Genomic DNA, 20,677 nt, shown 5'->3' with positions numbered 1-20,677 from the left:
AAGAGGATGAACCAAGGTATTAAAAAACTGCTTTGACTTGTATTTCCTTCAGTACAAGCTCCCTCTACAGATTTGTTTCACCAAATAACCAGAGCATTAAATGAAAACATGTAAACGAATTGGATTTGTTGCCTTAATCAGTGATTATGTTGTTTCAGGGTTAACCACTCAGGAAAAACTAGTTTTTCTCAGGTCTTGTAAAACTATTTTTTTTCTAAATCCAAGAAGAAAAAATTTTAAGAATAAGCATTTTTGATGCATATTCAAAACAAAAAGATGCCAATAAACAGTAATTAAACTAGACTAGTGTCCAAAAAAAAGGGAAAACAAAATCAATTAAAGAAATTAAAGAATGTATGAAAGGCAAGCAATGACTGGTTTAGCTGAAAAGCCACATGATTTTAAGACGATGAAATTCATATTTCTAACAATAGGGACAGCCATATGTCCAAAGTAGGTATTGTATGAGAAACCAGAACCCTTATACTATTGGAGAAACTGAATCATTGAGTAGGCAAGAAATACTTGCTCTTGAAGCATTTCCAGTTTATAACTCCAACAGCCCTGAACTAGGGGAGTGCTAGGATATCAAATTATTTTCCAAAACCACCTGAAAAGAAGCCAGAGACGCTCCAGGATTTATTTTTCCTTTAAGAGCTTAATATCTTCACTACACCAAAAGTACATTGCTTCTAGCCTCAACAGGGAGTGTTCTGCCAAGACTGCAGGAAAGTAAAAAAAATCCAGAACACAGAATATTACACTCAATTAATTACATGCTTAATTGCTCTCTTCTTTTAACAGCCTAATGAATAGAGCAAGTTTCAGTTTCAGTATGTTCATGTAGCCCAAAGTTTCAAGTCCAATAAATGAGACAGGACTGATTTGCAACATCTGTGCTAAGATCAGACAAGATTGTGTAACCAGAAGTAAACACTCAGAGTAAAACCTATGGCCCTTGCTCTCCACCCAGAGCACCTTCTGTACAACCTGCAAACAGAGCCTTGTATGTTATGGAACATGACAGCCTCAATTAAGCTTAGAGAGAATCTGACTCATCTTAGACCCCCGGTCAGGGGACCACCATGTGTCAATGGAACTTCTGCTCTCTTCACTTCTTTGGCCAGGACCTGCTTGCACTATTGAATCAACTTATGTTTCTGAGTCAGTAGTCTAAAAACTATCCCAAGGCACACACAACTTTCATTTCAACCTTCTCGAGGCACACATCAAAGTGATGAACCAGGAAGCCAGCTGGCAAGAAGCAGGTTCCAAATGTTTGCATAAACTGCAAGTTAGCTATTAAACTAATGGCAAACAGCCCAATTCCAGTCAGGAATTCAGAGGCACTTGCCCTCATTAAATCCCAGCAAAATAAAACAAACACAAAGTCTCTAAGCTAAGCCACTAATGTTACCTATGTAACACAAACATTTCATTTCAAGGGTTAGATTAATTTGCTTTTTGGTCACTCTGTACCTATATGAGGTATCTTGCCATTGAAAATCAAACCTGCCTGTCCTTTCTAGAAAATAAAAAAAATCACCTTGTACTTCCTCTACTTACAGCTTTGCACACAAAAGAAAAAACTGCAGTGATTGTTTTACTTCTTTATAAGAAATGCAATGTTCTCAGACACTCCTCGTCTCAACTGTCACATTCCTAGTCTCAACTGTCATACCCACCCTGACGAAACTTCTGCAGGAAAAGCTGATGTGCGCCATTTCTTTTACAAGCAATATTATGATACTCACTGTCAAAACACTTATAATCCTGAAGTTCAAGAGCAATTTTTTGGGTTTGAAATGGAAATTTAGCTTTGGCATTAACAATGGAGAGAATGGGCACATGTACATAGATAATTCAGTCAGACATGAGCTCAGCCAGAGCACATTCCAAGCTGGCCGGACATGAGCCAGCTCCAGTTCACCAGTCATGAGCTGGGTTAGCACAGCACTGTGCCCACACCAATAAAACCTGCTGAGAGGCTGGGCATGCTGGGCTGGGCACAGTCCTGCACTGTCTGGCCAACTCCAATCATGGACAGTGCATGCTGGGTCTGTTTGCACCCTTGTATGCACATACTGCTCTGCATGTCCCACTGCTGTGAATTCTTTTCTCCTTACATAGAACACAACACCGTACATTTGGGATTTGAAGTATCCTTCTTGATCACAGCCATGGCAATTCCTTATAGCTGTTCCAATGAGCATTTTAAACAAGACAATAATTATTAGAACTATAGGCCAATGACAGGCACGGGCAATTGAATGGATTTTATTTACATAAGTGTCCTTTGCACTTAGTAGCATTTTCCCCAGGCATCTATTCTGTTGCAGAATTCAACAAGACTTGTAACTCAGTTCCTGTCAACATCTCAAAAGACACATTTTTAGTACTATTCAAGTCTACCTTAAAGAAACAAAGAGAAAATTAAGTTACTCATTAAAAATTGTGAATCCTAATTCTTAGGAAAAGATAGGAAAATGACACCATGAAAAGAGATCAAGTAATACAGTTCTTTAAAGTTTTGCTCCAAAGACCCACGTAACTAAACTTAACTTTGTCTGTGCAAAGAAATTAGTAAGTCTTCCAAGGATGGAAAAAACACATGTATTAATCATCTACTGACAGAGAAACCAAAGGACAGGTGTGCTACTCTGAGCTCAAATAACTAGTCTGGAAGATCAAGGAATAAAACTGTAACATGAATGTGCTAATAACATTAAGTTTTCCTTAATAAAAAAAGCCCTGGAGCAGTTGAAGGCTGACACAAGTCCTCCATTTCATATTTTCATCATTTAAAAGGTAGATTAAAAAATAAACAAAACAGCCAACAAAAACGGATTTAGTGAGGTACATACTTGATTTTTAGGAAATGTAGTAAAACACCCTTCAATTATGCAACACTGGCTGCGCCAGCCCCTTCTGTCTTGCTTGTAAAAAGGCACAGGGTAAAAAAATCAGACCAGAGTGTGAGATTTCTGTCTCTATTTCAAAGTAACTTCTTCTCACTGCTATTTAACTTTTCTATTGTCTGAAGTAAGTATTACATGTTTTGGAATGAACTACAGATTGTCAACTGAAAAAAGTAACAATAGTATTTCAGGTATGTTCAACAACCTTCAAACTCAAAGCCACTGACACAAACTGGAGAAGTTTAGCTTATTTGAAAAGCCAATTTAAGCTGGGCAGTAGCCTTTAAAATAAATTTTAAATCTTCATGTATACAACAATATTTTAAATATAGAAGTCATATTTGCATTTATGCTTTTTATTCATCATTTGGGTCCGTCCGTATACTTATGTCACTGTGAGTGTAAAATCCATAAAAAGGGACTATCCAAACAAGTTTGGGCAGACTCAGGTAACAAAAATAAGGGGATGGTCACACAGGAAGATGGTTTAGGGAAAGATTTATGTTAATCTTCACTGGAATAGCCTACACGTTGCAAAAATACTAGATAGTATTAGTCAGTATTTAAGTTTGCAATATTGTCTCTAGGTATGATCTAAGATCTAATACGGAGTGCTTATAATTCTTAACTAAAAATTACTTGTCTGACTTCAGAAACACGAACTCAGTACTCACACAGGATTCTATGAGAGATTTTTGAGAGAGCAAAAAGTATTTTTCATTTTGATTTAAAATCTGTGCAAGAATACTTAAAATAATGCTAGCTTGAACAAGTTCTAACAAACATTCATCACTGGTGACAATCAAGACAATGAAATAACTTTTTGGCTAAGTTGGATGTGAACTGTTCACGTGCTATAGCTGTCAGGTTCATGTAATATGCACACCTGCATAAAACATAATCTCAGTGCACAATTTTCAGAGAGAAGCTGAACCTTACCTTTGGTGACAGATGGAATGCTTTCTGAATCTGGATTATTTAAATTGACTCATCAGATTTCAAAAATATGTGAGTTTGTGTTCCCTAATCCATTAATTAAAAGAGACGATAGAGGAAAAAAATGCTTGGGGAGCTACTCTCTCAACTTTACAAAGCACAAGGTAAATGGAAAGAAAGTGTTCATCTTCTAAATACAGCTAATATTTTGTCATCGATAAAAAATATTTGTTGTCTCCCTTTGTCACTCAAAGCATGGAACAGTGCAGTTAACAAAATGTGAGTTGGGTAGAGCTGAATTACAGAAACAGGCAATTCACATCCAAAGAACAACCTGACATAACTCATGTATAAAATGCCACATCTCTTTAAATGCAAAAACCTAATAATGTAAGTAAATGTATCAGACTACAGAATTGTTTAGAGGGATATACTATTGTGTTTAGACACAAAAATACAACATGTATATATATTCTATTCCACAAAGAGAAATGCAAACTCATGAATCTCTATCCTGAACATAATCAAGATCATACACAGTAGATATGGCAGTGGGGGATGACCAGAAATGAACTGAAAAAGATTAAATTTAAATTAATTTAAAATCTATTAACTAAATGAAGACTTTCTGGCTCACTTAAAAAATAGTAAAATATATATTTCAATATTAATAAATTTTATAGTTTGTCCAAAATGTGAAAAAAGAAGTTATGTATTTTTAGAATTTGGTCAGCTATTCTGCATGTGAAATTTACATAGGTATCCTACTATTTATCTTCTATCAGAACAAGAAAACCTCTAGAGAACACACTGTAGAAGCTAAACCAAGAGTGAAATTCAGGTGTAATTTTCTGTACGATTCCCTGACACCAGAAGGCTTGCTGCTAAGTCTCCCTAAAACCAATCTGCAGAGATAAAACATGCAGTTAAACCTACAGTTAAGCCTTTCAAGTGGAAAGCTTATCCTGTGAAAAGCTGCATTTGAAGGGCATTGAGCAGAAGCTACAGTCAAGAGCTGTACCTGAAGTCACACAGTATCACTTTGTCAGAACAAAGAATATTTACTGCTATGACTATGTCACTGTACACCACATATTAAAGACGCTAATAAAATATTTCACAACAAAGCAAAATTATTATCTTGAAAAACTTAGCTCCTATTTTTCATCAGCTATCAAAAAAAGCTCCACCTGAATTTTCTGCAGCCACTAACCAGTTTTGAAACTGGTAGCAAAAAGCAAATTACAGGCTGTTTTTTAAGCAATTCAACGTGTTACATTAATAAATTATGGTTATAACCTAAATTTACTTTATTGTGACAACTCAGACAATGTAGATATGAATTTCAACTGAAATACCTGAATGGCACCAAACAATTATGTCTTTAGGAGCAATATCAGCAACAACTTGTATTACTTACTGGTATATAATAGATATTCATTTTAGGGGCTTCATTGGCAGTCATTAGCATTCCTAAAAAGAGATTTCCACATTTAAAAATATTGATCAGAAGAGGATAATACTATTTTTAAAAAAAAGCTCATAAAGTACATATTCTTGGCTTGCAATGGACATTAATCAAGATCTGTAATAAACTGTTGCATCAAATACCACAGAAAGAAAGGTGTAGTATCAGCCTAATTAACAAAGCTTAATTTTCTATATATTCATTCCCTTTTGTCTTCTATCTTAATTGTTCAGCACCACTTTAAGCAACACTAAGCCCTGACAAGTGCAGGCTGCCAACTTTCGTAACAAATGTGAACAGTTCATGCCTTAATACTGTTTAGAACAAGTCCAGTTAGAATTGCAGTTAAAAACTACATTGGACATAAAATTGCATTATTAATACATTGGTATTAGTACATGTGGTTATTTGTTTGGTTTTTTTTCACACACACCTCAAAAGAGCCATAAATCATAACATGGTTTACACCTTCATTCATATTTCATCTGGGGAAATAAATACAACAGCAGCTTCGCAACCCAAAACGAGATATAGGATACTGTGGCTTCAAAAGGAGTAATACTAGTCCTATAACTAAGCAGGGCAAATGTAGAATTTGAAGTATCTATGAATATACCCAAGAAACACCACAAATAAGGGGTTTACACACTCTCAATGTAAAAAAAAATACTGTAGGAATACTAAAATCTGTGGAAAATCTCCTACTGCCACCAGAATTCTTGTAAATTCAAAATGAAGAACACTCTCAATCTCCTTCTACATAAAAGAGTAATAAGAACATTTGCCATATATTTTTATGTTTATCTCAATTCAGTCTTTCCAAAATAGCCGATCAACAGGTAATACAAAAGATTGATTATGAAGAAGAAAAGTGCCATCAAATTAGATAAAATTCTGATCTGAAAGAATTGTAACATATGCCACTGAGACTATGAATAATTGGGTCAATTACTACACACCCAGAGGGCAGAAATTTAATTTACACCCAAGTAGAGGAATGCAATTACCATGGGTGGAGTAATCCTTCCTACCTAATCCTTTTATTATAAATACACAATGCAGCTGGACTTATAATGTCAGAAAAAAGGGGGCTTGCTTTCCCAGCAAAGCAAGATATTTGTGAAAGCTTAGTCAGCAAACAGACTAAAAAACTATGCCTGGAAAGGTTTGCAGGCAATTTAAGGAAAAAGCAAGAATTTACAGCATATGCTTGAATAATACACAGAGTACTCCAGTATAGTGTACAAGATACATGCTCCCCTAACAGCACACTCACTACTATTTTATAAGACAAAGCATCTTTCCATTGACTGAATAGGAATTGTTAGGAATAAAGACAGAAATTAATTCTGCAGATGCTTCAAAGACGACAGTGAAGTAAAACCTCCTCTTTGAGAGTCTTCCACCAATAATTAAAGGAGGACAAAACCAGACTTCTGAACAGTATATGAGTGCATACTACAAGGGAAATAGAAGAATGAAGGTGAACAACTCTTAAAAGAGAAGTCTATTCCATGCTTTTTTATTGCTTTAGCTTGTTAGTTTTAATCATTTTTTATGGGAAGAGAAACCACACCCTAACAAACTACATAACAGCCTAGATTGATTACTGTAGAAAGGAAATAAAGGAGAGGCTGTTTTCAGAAGTTTTACTAAGACCGTCTCTGGAAAATGGTCTGCAATACAGTATCATGAATGTAAAAGAATAAAAATGGGAGTATGAAGTGAGAGTATGTAGGAGCAGCAGTTTTAGAAAATGCAGATTTTTATCTTTTAATTTTTCTTACGCTAATTGGACACAGATTTCTATCACTGGAGATACTGTCAAGTTTCATTTATACTCTACAACTTAAATTGACTAAAGGCTAAAAGGACTCAGTAAGTAAATCTTTTTCCCCTTGCCCCATTCTGTTCATTTGTGGCCAGAGGAAGATACTCAACTATTAAGAGATCCACTGAAATTTGTCATCATGTAGTTTGGTCAAAGATATACAAGGGTTTGCTTCCCAGGAAAGGTACTAATAGTGAAGCTGGTTGGTAAAATAGTTTAAGTAAAAATGCTTAGCTATGACAAAATACCACAAAGAAACCCCAGTTCACAGTATACTGATATTGAGTTTACAGTAACTGATAGAATTATAGAACCATAGAACAGTTTGGTTTGGATGAGATTCCCATGGGCTCAATTCTCAAGCTTGTCCAAGTATGCCTGGACGGCATCACATCCTTCAGCCTGGTGTCATCTGCCATTTGCTGAGACAGCTCAATCCCACTGTCTGTGTCACTGATGAAGATACTAAATAAAGCTTGTCCCAATACAGAGCCCTAAGGGAAACCACCTGTCACTGATTTCCACTTGGACATTGAACTGTTGACCACTACACCTTCTGGATGAGACTATCCAACCAATTCCTCATCCCCTGAATAGTCCATCCATCAAATCCTTATCTCTCCAATAAGAGTGAAAATGGAGTTTTTGCCTTTCTGAGCAGCAGTGACACATGAAGTGTTAAAACACAAGCTAGGCAAAGATCTCCTGGCTTTCCTGCGCCATGCCTCTAGAGGGGCTATGACAATGCTGGGGCACCAGTAAGAGCACTGGGCCAAACCATACTGATACTGAAATCATGTTATATTTCCACCTTTCCACAACTGCAAACCCATTTTACTGAAAGCATTTCCTTATTTTCAGATCTTCAGTCATGATTATTTCTTAAACTCTGAACAAACATGAGGTGGTTCTAAGGCATCTCAAATGAATTTTATGTATTTATGATGACTATGTGATGCACCACCTCTTACCCTCATTCTCTCAGTTTCAACAGCAACATGCTCTACTTTTTACCCACTGTCTCCATGTAAAAAATACAACCCAGTTTTCTTCCCACAACAAGTTCTTACCAAAACCATCCACCTGTCCCCCACAGACAAGAGCAAAAGTAGCACTAAAATAAGCAGATGTGGGACATACAACTGGACTGCACAATCTAGATCTCAGTCACAGACTCGTGAAAAGCAATGTCCAATAGCAACATCAGGGAGATGTGCACATTCAATTCTTTGTGCTACAAGATTTGTCTTGCAGAGTCTCATGAAAATCATTTCTGCAAAAGCACACAAGTCATGTTCACATACCACAAAGGCTGCAGAGCATCCACAGCTGAGTAATGCCCATCCTTGACATATTCAAACTCAACTTGACCTGAGCAATCTGATCAGACTTCAAAGCTGGATCTAACTTCAAGCAGGCCCTGTTTTGAGTAGGAAATATACAACTCCCAGGGGTACCTACCAACCTAAATTACACTATGATTCTACATTGACAAATAATTTTCTTCTGTTCCACTCCCTGTGGTGAGCTCTTTATTGATGCTGTGAGGATGTTAATTTGCTGCTGAGCTCTCTTTTAGATGCAACCAATAAGCTCACAGGTGAAACCTTGGTGAAAGGCTGAAAATCAGCCACTCCAACAATCTCTCTCTGCAGCCACCATGGATGAGGGTTTATCCATCTCCAGGGTGCACAGTCCACCCCGTCACCATGCAGTAATTCTCAAATACACCCACATGAACTCCTACATTCAACCAGGGCACATGGCATGTATTCTGCTCATAAGGTCAAAAATGCCCACCATCTTATCAAGGAAGTGTATTTAAGTGCTCATCTTATCCCAAAAAGAAAAAAAAAAAAAAAAAAAAAAGGAAAAGAAAAACCTTCAACCCATTCTTAACTGAAGTTGGCAGAAACGACAGATAAGTTTTAACTTGCCAGAAATCTCACACTCACTTATCTACAATCTTAAATTTGAGCTGCTAGTATGAATCAAAGTCCAAGTTGCTTTGTCTTTACTGCTACCTCTCTCTAAGAGAATAGCAGCTTGCAACTCAGGCATTGTCTGTTTCCAGACTTTTGCTCTGTGCCATCCTAGCGGCCCTAACTTATTTCATCCTTTTTAGTACTGCTTTCTAAAAAGGAAGTAGGTATCACACCATACTAAAAGCAACTCATATTATGCAAGAAAATTAAGTCCAGTTGCAATCTGAAGTACAACCAAAGCATATATGCACATACAACCATCACTTTATAAAATATTTTACTCATAAATTAAGTTCTGGAAATCTTGGCTAAAAGCGATCCTCAGTTTTGATCTCTGAACATAACAGTATGAGATTCAACAAATCTGAAAAAAATCACAAAAACCATGCAAATTTATGCACTTAGGAATCTACACTTAAAACCAAAGTAACAAACCTAAGGGATGGCACAATTTAAGCACTGTATTTAAATCAAGGAAAGATCAAATTCTTGAAACACTTGACAAAAAAGTGTAAATTTGCTGTAAAGAGGTTTTTCCTACCTCTAGGAAGCAAGCTCTAACTCATCTGGGATTTAGTCAAGACAATAGGCCAAAACGTCTATTCTTATAAAATGAGTCACTTCAGATATTTGAAGGAGTAAAAGAGGCCAATCAGTCAATTGACAGCACAGCAGCTTCTAACTGCAAAGAGGCTCCTATATGATACAGATGCAGAGGAAACAAGGACACTAACTGACAAATAACCCTTATTCTAAGTTCTCCCATAAGGAGGAAAGTAGACCTAAATTGTATCACCTAAACAAAGACCACACCTTGGGTTAACAAGCTTTTCCTTTTGAATTTAGCAAGACATTAATATATTTAACATACCTGAATTTGGATAAAGGCAGACATCATTTATATCATGTTCTGGCTCCATTGAAGTAAATATCTTTCCCTGAAATTGTAGGAAGAAAATAAATCATAAAGAATTCCAAACAATATAATTAAATTCAGTAAATCTAAACATTAATAATAGCTACTAGAGAAGCTAAGAAACATGATGGAATAAAGATGGAACAGATTTTGTAGAACAATAAGATGTTATTAATATCTGAACATAACACAAGGAAGACAGTATTGTCTTTTATCCCTGATTCAATCTCTTACAAGGAAGGGCAGCCTACTGGTAATTGAAGACACAGCAATGTACAGTGGCACCTCTAATTTCTCAGCTTACACTTCTGTATTGAAAATATATGTCAGATTTACTTTATTTTATGCAAAAGTTCTGGGCACACTGTCAGTGTAACCCTCACTTTATTTAATTATGAATGTAGCAGTTTTAAGTAACTTTACTTTGCTAAGTATGATTAGCTGAGAAAATGGATTAGGAGTAGAATTTGAATCTGGAGCTTGGTTCTTCCACTTGTACTAATGTCTACATGAAATGAAATATAGCTCAGCACTTTATTTAGAAACTCAGTATTAAAGAGGTCTTGATATAAAATAAAAGCATTAAGAGCATAGAGTGGTATCTAGCTTAGAGCAGAATTGAAGTTATAAAGGTTACTTAAGAAAGAGGTAAAAGCAGGAAACAATGTTCTCAAAATAATAATTGGAACACAGTCTGAAAAACCCAGACAAAATACAGGTGCTCTTATAAGCCAACACACAAAACAGCCAGTAAAGGAAGAGTCTCTAACAACTGGACCACATAATCTGAAGCATGAGACTACATGCCTACACAATTCTAAATGAGGGACAGGAACAAGGTAAATTTTGATCCTGTTCGTCTTTTTTTTTTTTTCCTTCCCTGCAGCAATCCCACCTACCTTTCTGGGCCCTTCCTTTCCCTCCCAGTTACATGCTGTTACCCCACCCACCTCTGGTCTCTCCCTGATGATTAAGAGGAGTCCTCCTCCACCCTGGCCTCAGCAGACAAAAGCCTGGTGCTCCCCACCCCAAGGCACGTCTCAGCATGGGGCTATTCTGGTATCAAAGCCATATGCTCTCCACCCACAGTCTGCCTCTGCACTTGGTTCCGGGCCAGAGGTAGTCAGGAACCAGCATCGGGGACAGATGGAGCCAGCTGGAACATACTCTAGGAAAGAGTCCAAAGCTATCTTTGCCCTCCAGCGGTGAGAAGCCCTCCCTTTTCCCACCAGAGGCCACCTGACAAACCTTACAGAGCTTCATTCTCAAAGAGGGAAATATACGTACCTAGAGAGGCCACTGCAGATGTTTTAAATAATAACCAATAATTTATTTGTTCTTTCAAACAGTAACAATTAACTGCAGAGGAGCTTACAAAAAACTACTTGTGATCACAGAAAAAATAAAAGAGGCTGTTGAAAGTTCATGAGGCAGCACAACAATACTGAAGTGACTGCCTGATATAATTAGGGAAAAAAGCCTCTACTACAACTCTCTTTATGTTTCACTATAAAGTTAGAAAAGCATAGATGGAGCATGTTTTTTAGAAGGAACACAATGACTACAGACATCCCCTCAAACCAAAACAAGTTACAATAGTGTTACTATGAATCTCTGGGGTAACAAAATATGCTGCCCCATAGAGCCATAGTAAGGTTCATTGACAGAAAGATAAGAAAGAGGACAGGATGATATAATGAAAAGAGTGAAAGAGAGTGAAAGAGTGAAAATTAGAGATTACAATTTCACTTAGAGGTGCAAAGGGCAAGGATAAAGACATTGCTCATTGCAACATAATCCCCTAATACAGGGTTATTAAAACACACTGTTATTTGGCTCCCTGCATAGTATCTGCTTCAGTATCCAAATAGGATCCTGTGAAAATAAGCAGTACCTGATTTTAGTAGGTCTTTAATTAACTGATCTACCTTTGAAATTAACCCTACTTTGAGCAGGGAATTAGAATGAACATGTTTTCTCTGGTGAAAAAACCTAACTGGATGTATTCAAGAACATAGTGAGAAATATACAAACCAAGGCAATGGCTATGATAGTACTTTTTATGTTTAAATCCTTCTCCTGAAAGAAGCCTCTTGGCCAGACATGTACAAACACCTAAAAACCCCCCGAGACTACATCTTTATACCTGACAGGCTATTGAATAACTTCCCAGATGCTGATTTACTCAGACAGGACAAAATGCTATGTAAATTAAGAGACATTAAAACCTCAACTTCTTACACTGAATTTCAGCTTAATTAATTAAGCTGCACAAAAAACACTCAAAAACAACAAGCCAAAATAAAATCCCCCAAAACTCCCAACCCAAGTAAAGTAAAAATTTAAAAATCTGAATGCAGTAACATAAAACTACTTACTGTATATTTGTTCCACATTTTTATGATTCGAGAATCCTCAGAGATAATTAAATCCAACTGATGCTGAAACTGAATGGATTTAATAGGCAGGCCATAGTGGTGATCTTTGACTATTAATGGATTACTAGACCGAAGATCATATAATAGGACCTTGAAGAATAAGAAATGAATTAAATTTATAATATTGTAAGACCATGAGGAAGTCATGCCCATCAGATCTTCACTAAACTTTAGCTAAACTTGAAATTTTACTTACATAAGCAGGATTTACATAAAATAAATAATTTTGAATTCTGAAAACAACTTATGAAGTGAGCCCAGTTTATTCTAACCTGGTATTTTAACATCAGCATGCTTCCATCTAGAAAAATTAATGAATTTAAGACCTAATCATCTTTCTAAATACTTTTTAATTTCTATTGGAAAAAAAAACCAAAACTTTTTTTGTTTTCAATACTCTTAGTGTTTCATAATTAATAATATTTCACTTTCAGATTCTTGTGTGGTTGTTACATGATTTAAATTTTGAGACTCCCTTCCAGATTCAGTGAATATAACTTTCCCTCCGTGAAACACCACAGAATGTAATTTTTTATGTCATGGAAAGTAGAGTACAGACCCTGTCTTCCAGAAACTTGTATTTTATCTCCAAAATTTCCTATGGAACTTGAGAAAGTTAAATCTTTCATATGTAAAGTGTGAATAACAATAATCTTTGGGAAAAATAATATTATCAGTTTATTTAATCAGAAACACCATCTGCAATAAAATTTGTCTGACTTGTACACTAACATAGCAAATACAATTCTCACACACATATCTGTTCTTGAAGAAGCTACAGTTTTCTAAACGCATGAAAATACTGATGATGGCAGGAAACAATCCCCACACTTCCCTTTACAAATATGATGGCAACAACAAATGAATTTAAATTAGTCTTCATATCAAGATAAGACAGTAAAAATAACAGTTGAAAGACAGCAATTTCTGGTTTTCTAGACTTTAAGACGAAGGAGATCACATATGTTGCATTGAGATGGTACTCATAGCCCCAAAAAGCAGCAACTTCCCCACACACCTGGCTCAAGTCATAAGTCAACTGCAAATTTGCAGTTGTAGAGTATGTAGGTTATGATGATTTAAAGTGGTACCTACAAAATTCTGAAGAGTACAAGCATTTGATAAAATTACATTGCAGTTTGACTATTACTACTCTATACCTGTAATTTATGGCCTACTAAATACTTGCAGTAATAGATATATACTGCACTCAATGTATTGATAGACATGGATTGGGAATTTCAAGAGCAGGATCTCCTAAGAACTGTGGTACATGAAGTCAAATCTACCTGCCCAGTAGATGTTCCAACAGCCATATTCAAAGCCCCATCAAATTTCAGTGCTGAAATGGATGGCAAACCTTCTATCCTGCAAAGCACAATGCTTACAGTTAGGCATACTTTCAATAAAGCCTGTAAATAATTTTTTTAATGTTAAAAAATAGCTAAGCTAATTCTTAGCTAAGTAAAATAATTCACAGGTATCACTCAGAAATACTACTTCAAAAAGCTGCACTGTTTACATTCACAATGTGTATTTGTATACAAAAATAGCCACTACTACTTAGATCAGTGTCTAAGAGAACTGCTTTGTGACTAAGAAAATCCTTTATTCACACTAGCAATGACAAGAGAATAGGCAGGTCATTTTAAAGCAAAGCGGGATTTATTTCTAAAACAACCAAAACTTCAGAAAAATCCAGTGAAAAGGTAGCCTTTACTCACTCTGTGTCTGCTGTCACACTGCTTAATGCACAGTCCAACAGCCCAACTCGATTTCTAGTTCTAGGATCCCAGCATTCCACTTTTCCCTAAACAGTTTAGAAAATATGGTTCAAGCTTATGCAGCAGATACTGGTAGTCTGAAAACATTTAAATAAAATTATGAATTATCTAATCTAAGGAATAATTAACAAAATTTCCTAGGCTGACATGAGTTGTTCTAATAATGACATACAGGGTGCACACATTTCATTTGTAGTTTTTTTCAATGCAATCTAAATGAAAATCACTAACACTAATTTTCTTAAGATTAATAGGGTACACATGCCAGCTAGTTTCTACAGATGGCTACACTGCAAAATGAGAGAACATTATTTTTGCTCCCGTCTGCAAAATCTCAAGTGCTCAGCAACCAAGTAACTCCAATATTTTATCTGCACTGTGCTCTGAAAAGTCATCTTTAACATTATCTATATCTACCATAGCAAATGAGACCAATTAAATTAATTAGGTTCACGATTTCTTCTTTTCCTCCTGCAAATTAATATCAAAATGAAACAAACACTACTGCCCTTTTCATAAAAGGAATGCAAACATTTACCTCAGCCGTCCCCATAGCAAACAAGAAGTGGACAGGATTTATGTCACAGGCATTACTCTCTCTACAACAGAAAAAGGAGCAAGTTTAATGACCTCTGAACAATTTAACACATTAACAACTAATAAGATTTCTGCAATCATGTACACTATTGTTCAGCCTGGAAAAGCAAAAATTGGACGGAGGGAGGGACAAATGGCAACGGCTTCCCATACTTAAGGGGAACTTACTAAAAATTTGGAGGCAGAGACAGTGCTGATTACTTCAAACAGGTAAGGTTCCAACTGGATGTAAGGATAATATTTTTATGCTGTAAGGACAATTAAGCACGGGAATGTGTTAATCATAGAGGCTGAGAAATTTCCATCTTTGGAATTTCCAAGACTCCCCTGAGAAAATTCACCTGAATTCATGAGACTGTGCCCTGAACAGGAGCCTGGGCTCTGAGTCTCTCTGCGTTCCTCTGCCTATATCCACCACCTACCACCAAGCCCTGCCACACCACTCTGCTCCACTATATTCTTAAACAACTCATCAGGACTCGAAGAAATCGCCTCAAGGTGCGCCAGGCTCAGATTGGATACCAGGAAAAATTTCTTCCCTGAAAGGGGCTGCCAAGCACTGGAACAGGCTGCCCAGGGTAAGTGGTTCAATCACCATCCCTGGAGATAATGAAAAGACATGCAGATGAGGCATTTGGGGATATAGTCTAGTGGTGGACTTGGCAGTGTTGAGTTAATGGTTGGGCTTGATGATCTTAGAGGTCTTTTCCAACCTAAATGAATCTCTGATTCTAATTATGTCAAAAGATCCTTATGAATACTTATGTTCTACAGCTTACATCTCCAACATGTTCTGTCTGACCAATGGTCTCCTTTCTCTCACCCAAGTATTCTGTTTCTCAGCAGGGCACCCAAGAGCCCTGTATTGCGACAACAATTCTTCCAAAGTACAAATATTTCGTTCTTTCTACACTACTTATCCCAGCACTTTTCAACTTCTTCCATTCAAAGCTCTCTATCTCTGATTCTGTAACTCATCCAATTCCCTCACCTCAAAATCTTCCCACAACTCAAGTCTCATCTCTCTAATCCAGATTTTACTTTACACCCTTACCTCTCCCATTCCAGGATTTCCCCTTTTTTTCCCTCCTGTTGCTCAGTTTTTTATTGTGCCTTCCCAAATACTTCTTCATCCATTAAGCTATTCTGCCCACCAGCTGTTGCCCACCAACAAGCCACTCTATCTAGTAAAGTCTGTTCTTCTCATCTGCCTCTCCCCACATGAAAAAAGCTCAGTTCCTACTCTGGTAGGGTTTTCAAAAGAATCAGACACATGCTGGAGATATAAAAATTCTCTTTGGGCTACTTCAAGAGCAGAAGGACAAAGACATGTCTGGGAAAGTACATACCCTGTGGGTAGATCTCTATATGATGGCTAAATTGAGTAATAATGGCAAAGTTTCAATGAAATGTTCTCAAGATCAAGTTATATAATACCTATTTAGTCCATATTAAGCAATTTTAAAACATCCACAAAAGAAAATTCAATTAAACATAAAAACTAGAACAAAAAAATTAGAGAACATAAAATGAAATGAGACTCAAACTCAGCATATATTCATTTTCAACTGTGCAAAGCATTTGGGCAGCTTTCAGTACTGGTGGTGAGCATGCTAGAAGTCTGCTTCCACCTGGTGGAAAGAAGAAAGAGGTCATGCATTACACAGAACTTACGAAGCTTCGGTTTGCAGGGAGTTGAGAAATCTTCCTTGTTCCAGATTTAGCCTGTACACTTCAGAACTACAAAAGAAAAACCCAAAATTACTCTTGTGTCTAACAAATACTGAAAAACATGGCTGTAAATTTAGAGGCATTGTAAAGATTTTTATTCACAGTCTAATTTTGCCAAATATACAATTTTCAGAATTCACAATTTGCAACAACACAAATATATACTTCAGTGTTCAAAATACAGAGAAAAATGTGCATGTTCACCATTTATTTATTATACTTCAATATCCTACCAATTACTATTTTTCCAGGCAAAAGATACATTAACTCATTTCTCAGGACCTTTTAATTTCCTGTGATTTAAGCTACATCTTGAATTTCTACTTACTTTGTTTGAAACCCTAAGGATCTAATTTTATTTTTACCGTGTCTTTTCAGAAACCCAATTATGTGATTTAACTCAAACTTCGCAGCAATAAAAGACCAACCGGGATAGGAAAAGTTATTTAATTTTCCTTACTTAAATGCTAAACACTTTTTAAAACAATACACTGACCTGCAGGTTTTAATACAAATTTGCAAATACATGATATACATGATTTAAGAATAAAAAAAAAAAAAGCTTAAAAATAGCATGGGAAACTGAATTAATTTTAATCTTCCCACATTTTCTACCCCTCACCATTTCCCTTATTAATTTGGAAGGAATTGCCACTTTTTCCGCTTTTTAGCTTCTCTAATATTTTAATGTTCATTTTATTACTGGAAAACACTGCTAACAAAACTGAAACAAAATATTCCACTTAATACCTTGCTCCTACTAAATACAGGTCACATGATGGGTAGTGGTAAGAGAAATCTCTACCAAATTTTGGTATTCTTGTCTTGTAGTAATGGCCATGTTGTGAATGAAACTCCACAAATCTGCCACACTGCAAGAAGACAATCTGAAAATAAAACAGAAAGCACTGAAATATACAGAAACAGACAAGTATCTCCCCAACTTGTCTTTCAGCACAAAATTCAGTGATTTTTTTTCAAACTCATGAAAGCTTATCACAACTTATTCAAACAATTTCCACTAAAATGATAGAATCAACTAGCGCTTCATCATTCTCACTAGCCACAGCAGGGTTTTGTTAATAAACATTATATGAATATTCACAAGAGTAAATGAGACACCCTGAAAGTGACTCTGCAGTCAGAAGCAGCACAGTTATCTCACACTCTGCTGCACCAAAATTAATGTTTCTACTTCCTTCAAGACATTGCAGTTAGTGATTTCTTCCAGGTACAAAGCTGTGCAGACACCAGTACATTCACATGGACTAGGCACATGAGCTACACATCCTGATGCACAGCAGCATTCCAGTAAATGACACCAGTGATCCTTCTACATTTTTGTTCTTTGCCAACTGAATAAGAACATTGTTTCTTTCTGAAACTTAGACAAACATCTCTGTCCCGGAGAAACCTACAGGGAGGCATAACTAGAGAGCTCAATCTACCCCAGTAAATAAAAGAGGCCAGGTCCTGCTGTTACGCTCCTTATGGCAGGTTAACATGGCACATACCCACAGGAAGGGATTCTTCCCCCCCCAGAGACAGGATCACCCCCATCACCTGCTGCACTCATGCTGCACCTCAAACTATGGCACCGAGCAATGGAGGAACAGCTGGCCTGGCCCAAACTCATGCCATGCATGATAATCACAGTCAAACCTTTGGTCTCTGAGCCTCATGCCTATTTAGCTTGGATTAGAGAAGGGATACTTTAGTTTAGCCTGTGTAGTACATGCATCTTCTAAAAACAGTACATAGCAAATATCTAAAATTTTCTACTGCTGTATTACATTGTTGCAATGCAAATAAGGATGAGAAACTCAGGGAAGTGAGGTTAACTTAAACATTAAACTTAACTTTAAAGTAAGTTTTATTTAAAGTTACTTTAAATCTGTCGTCTTTATAAATCTGTATAATTGTCTTACCGCTAATAATTTTCTATTTAAACACAAATTTCTACAATATTGGACTTGAATATATTCACGTTCTCTTTCATTAGTAGTGGATAGAGGCCACTGTAAATCATGTTTGTCTTTCTTCTTACTAAATTAATTGTGGTCACCACCAGAAAACTACAACCTAAAGCACTGACACTGATGTGTGTCAAAAATATTATGCGGAAATACAGGTCTCCTGGCAGGAGGCTGTGGGAAAAAATATACTACACTCTCTCCCAAGTCTAAAACTTATTCCAAGTCTAAGACTTTTAAGCCTAAAACTCAGAAAGGCACAGAAATGTAACTGGCCTTATGGGTACTAATCTGTATGAAAGAAAAAAGGTGTTCTCACTGTGAAAATGCAAATAAGCCTCAAAGGTTTTTCTCTCCAACAGCCTTACAGGGATGGCAGGAACAGATTTGGAGAGACACTATTTTTCCTGGCTATGAAAGGATGCTGAGAGCACCAAGAGGGCTACCAAGACTGACAAGGGACAGAATCCAGGACAAAAAAATATCCCTCTTTCCAATAGCAACAGTAAAAACTCAAGATTTTCCTGGGCAGGAACTAAAAATTCTTTACGACAATGTAGAGCAGAATTGCAACAATTTATTCAATAAATCTTTGGAACCACCATGCCTGTAGATTTTGACAGAACTGTTCAAGCATTAAAATGATATTTTAAAGACCCATTCCAATTGATACTTCTATGATTCTAAAAATTTCACGTGTAATTTCTCGAATATCGTTCCCTCTTTCTAACATGTCCACAACACTACGACAGCCACTTGAAGTTTATTTTTCTTTCTGATGATTTCTTAAGTTTTAGTAAAATAAAATTGAAAACATAAAGATTTCATGAAGCGGAAAAAGTAGGGCTTTAGCCTGAAATATAGCACCCATTTCGGCTGAAAACACACACACCTTTCAGTTCATAACCAGTCAGAAACATTTGGGAAGACAGCATGTTCCTCAGTCTCCCAAATGACTATTTGGTATGTAGAGCCAGAAACATTTCCCACCAGACAGACAAGTGGGAAGCTACTGTGAAGTATCAGCCATTACCTTCTGCTACTTGAATTCATGCACTTCCTTGGAAATCTCACAGGAAAAATGCAAAAAAGCTACAAGGCTAGATGATCATGTCTCTGATCAAAGAGCAGTATTTATTAAAACAAACCTATACCTGAAATGGTTAGGTCTTTTCACAGAAAAAAAGCGTTAAATAAACACTTGGGTGATTCCTTCAGGTACAGCACTTCATTTAAAAATAAAACTAAAGAAAAAAGATATTACTTCTCTCCACAATTTTTGCTTCATATGCTCATCGTCATGTCTATAACAACACTGACAAATCAGGTGGTTAACTTACTCATAGCTACCTCACTTTTCAAAAACATTGTATGTGTGCATCACTTGGCACAAGGGATTGTGACTAAGTGTTAGCTCAGAAAGAATAGTTAATTACATTTTTCACATTATTTTCCTTGTAGGATAGATCACTATTTGAGGTTTTTCTCTTCAACAGACAAAAGACTTTAAAAGTTGTAAAGTATAGCACAAAGACACAAAGAAAACAAACAAAATTTTAAGGGCGCAAAAATGTTTACCCTGCTTGCTGTTTTTAAAAAAAACATTTTTCTTCCAAAAGCTGTGTTGATTGACTGCCTTTACTATATATGAAAACGCATTTTAATATACATACTAAACAATTTTTTTATTTATACACTGAAAACTATGAAACATACCTTTGAGTAATCATCTGATAAAATCTCAAACGTAACCACTAGAGGAGAGAGCAAGAGAATTTTGAGTCAACTAAGCAAGCAAAGTTATTTGCAAACATTGGCATAATCCTGAAAACATTTAAACTCATTCTAATCTTTAGTCATGTAAGTACTCCCCACAGGTGTCACTGCATAATGCAGGCATTAATCTTTAGCAAGATCTCTAATTATGTAACTTGATTTGCAAAACAATAAGTAGTTTTCTAAAACTTTAGAAACACATGAAGCATCCTGTAATCTTTTTATTGCTCTTGTATACTTAACATGTTCCTCAACACAATGCTCAACCATGTAGTTTATCGGTGTGGGACATGTCTAATCAAATGGTTTTCAGTAAATATGTGG

General features: G+C 36.3%; 1 protein-coding gene across 2 annotated transcripts in view; it reads right to left on the bottom strand.

Moving 5' to 3' along the window:
* NOL10 (nucleolar protein 10) overlaps positions 1-20,677 on the bottom strand; it is a 53,023-nt gene that overhangs the window by 28,591 nt on the left and 3,755 nt on the right. For both annotated transcript variants that reach the window (XR_004060578.1, XM_030944629.1), the window contains exons 5-13: positions 20,294-20,331; positions 17,355-17,491; positions 16,548-16,613; positions 14,815-14,875; positions 14,217-14,302; positions 13,782-13,860; positions 12,433-12,582; positions 10,010-10,076; positions 5,275-5,327 (exon numbers count right to left, since the gene is read on the bottom strand). Coding sequence is in view for 1 of the 2 variants with exons in the window: in XM_030944629.1 (XP_030800489.1) it covers positions 5,275-5,327; positions 10,010-10,076; positions 12,433-12,582; positions 13,782-13,860; positions 14,217-14,302; positions 14,815-14,875; positions 16,548-16,613; positions 17,355-17,491; positions 20,294-20,331 (737 nt within the window). In the remaining variant the exon portion in view is untranslated. The remainder of the gene's footprint in view (positions 1-5,274; positions 5,328-10,009; positions 10,077-12,432; positions 12,583-13,781; positions 13,861-14,216; positions 14,303-14,814; positions 14,876-16,547; positions 16,614-17,354; positions 17,492-20,293; positions 20,332-20,677) is intronic.

Source organism: Camarhynchus parvulus, chromosome 3 (assembly GCF_901933205.1).
Source record: "Camarhynchus parvulus chromosome 3, STF_HiC, whole genome shotgun sequence".
Taxonomy (NCBI): domain Eukaryota; kingdom Metazoa; phylum Chordata; class Aves; order Passeriformes; family Thraupidae; genus Camarhynchus; species Camarhynchus parvulus.
This window is presented reverse-complemented; position numbering and strand designations above follow the sequence as displayed.